The following is a 2496-nucleotide window of genomic DNA, read 5'->3' on the forward strand; positions in this document are numbered from 1 at the left end:
TGTGTGTGTGTGTGTGTGTGTGTGTGTGTGTGTGTGTGTGCATATGAATTTCTCTTGACTACAGCAACAAAAATGATTTTAGAAATCTTCATAGCAAATCTTTGATTAATTTTAGAATTGAGAAAAAAGAATTTTTTTCCAAGTAAATGATATTAAAAGAAATCAAAATGTTTGAAACTGACCTCATAGAAAGCAAAATTCCAATGTGTATAAGGGTCACGGGTGAATAGGAGACGTGCTTTGCCGACCAACTTTGTAACAGTGATTGACAAATACGCAGATTTCCCAAACATGAGATCAACATCAACAGCCATCTGGAATCCACCAGAATATTCAATATCCAATGCTATTTCCAGCACCTTTCAAAAGAATATATAAAAATGAAGAATTTTAATATTCTGAACAAAAGCAAAATATTATTACTGATGGTGGCAGTTGTTATTGTAAGGATAGTTATTGTAATGGTGATGTTTGTGGTGGCAGCAAGAGTGCAAAATGGCACTGAAAGTAAATACAGGTGAAATGCTGCTAAGCATTTTGCTCAGCGTGCCTACCATTCTACCAGCTCACCACCTTGTCTAGGTGAGAAGATATTATTACTGTGTTTTCCAGCATACAAGTGGACATGGTGCAGACATGTAGTGTAAACATTAAAACATCATTGCTATCTTTCCAAATCCTGTTGCATTTAACATGGAATTTTTGGTCCTCCAAAGTTGTCTTGGTATATAAGTTGACATACCTTTATTTTTTTTTTTCTCTTTTAGGTATAAATTTTAGTCTAAAAATTTCAACTAGCAGAAAATACAATGGAGATATCATATGTTTTCCTTCTCTTGTGCAAAGAAAAAGCCAACATTTTAAAGTTTGGGAAAATGCATCTCGAAAACAATTTATAATATAAATATTTCTAAGACAAACACATGAAACTACAAAAGGAGCTTCCATATCATTTATCAAAATGCTCAATGTTAGAGCTAACAATGGAGCTTTTATGTAATCATATAGGGCCCTCGTCAATGAAGCAAATTTTTCAGCCATCTGAAAAATTTTAACAACCACATTGAGATTGTTTCTGATTCAATAATTAAAAAAAAAAATTTAAAAAACGCATCTTAAAGTGTCCCTATTCATTTTATGACTATTTATGTTTTGTAAGAACCTTTATTTTTCAGATGCCAGCTTAATAATGTATAAGTTATTTATTAACTCTTTAGCATTTAAACCGGCTATATCCAGCCCAAATATTCTACCAGTTTTATTATCAAATTGGCCAGATCCAGCCTCTCACACATACCCTACAATGTCATTCTGAAAATAATTATAGTCAGAAGCTCAAAGCTACAAAATAAGGCAGTATTAATTCAAAACAATGTGAATAAGTATTATATTTTACTGTAAGGATAAATACCTCTAAATTCTTGATTAATTTCACTATTAATTGGAACATTGGCAGAGTATTTCAATATGTTGATGAAAGCATTAAGAACTAAAACAGGGACTGCATGTATTATGTCCAAAGAGTCACATTCAGCAGGCTCTTCAGGAAGGCATGATGGTCATAGCTAGAACAATTAATGAATTATTCTTTAACCAGGAAGACTGCCAATATGTCAACTGAACCATTTTGTTACTATATTACTCTTGAAGCATACTCTGCTTCAATCAAGTTTGAAAATGAAGAATATAGTAAAATAACTCATTATTAAAAGCTGATGTTTGGAATATAAACCAACATTAAACTTTAATAAGAATTTTTAATTTAGAACACTTCAGAACTGGAAGTTTGTACCACAGAATGAAAGGCAGTCTCAGACTGGTTGGTCAAAAGAGTTAAGGAAAGTTAAACAATTTGTTAAGCTGCCCAACAATATTAATGCTGTCATCATCACAAAACAGTTGAATCTACAAGAAAATTAAAATGGTTTAACTTCCTCAAATATGAGAGTTACCAATAAATAATTGCCTAATGTGCCAAGACATAGTCATCAATAAATATTTCTGATGTTTCCATTAGATAAATGTGAAAATTTAACTAAACTATTGATTTTTTAAAACAATATTTTGCAGTAAGTTACTCAAACAAAATTTCAAAATTAAATGCTTAAATAACAAAGACCAAATATTGTTATATATTATTTCATTTCATTTCTGCTTTTTCATGTTAATATGAGTTTGAATGGAGATTTACTGAGAGAGGATAACTTTATGGTTTGGCAAGAATAAATACAAGGCTTAAAAAAAAAAAAAAAAGTACTATTCAACTAAACCTTTCAAGGAAGTGCTTCAACATGGCCACAGTCTTATGGAAAACAAGTAAATGGTAAAAGATAAATTTAGTAAAATATGTCATTATTATTACAAGTTGGAGACAACAAGCTGGCAGATTTGCTAGCACATTGGATAAATAAAGCTTAGAGATATTTAGTCCATCATCACATTTTGAGTCCAAATGTCACTGAGGTCAACCTTTGCCTTTCATCCTCTTAGAGGTTT

At 31.1% G+C, this 2496-nt stretch overlaps 1 protein-coding gene across 1 annotated transcript in view; it reads right to left on the reverse strand.

The window, feature by feature from the left end:
- Window positions 1-2496, reverse strand: part of LOC106873044 (PDZ domain-containing protein 8) — a 130537-nt gene that overhangs the window by 4783 nt on the left and 123258 nt on the right. The window contains exon 6 of the mRNA XM_014920251.2: window positions 183-359. Within this exon, the coding sequence (XP_014775737.2) occupies window positions 183-359 (177 nt within the window). The remainder of the gene's footprint in view (window positions 1-182; window positions 360-2496) is intronic.

This window comes from Octopus bimaculoides, chromosome 16 (assembly GCF_001194135.2).
Source record: "Octopus bimaculoides isolate UCB-OBI-ISO-001 chromosome 16, ASM119413v2, whole genome shotgun sequence".
NCBI classification, from domain to species: Eukaryota; Metazoa; Mollusca; class Cephalopoda; order Octopoda; family Octopodidae; genus Octopus; species Octopus bimaculoides.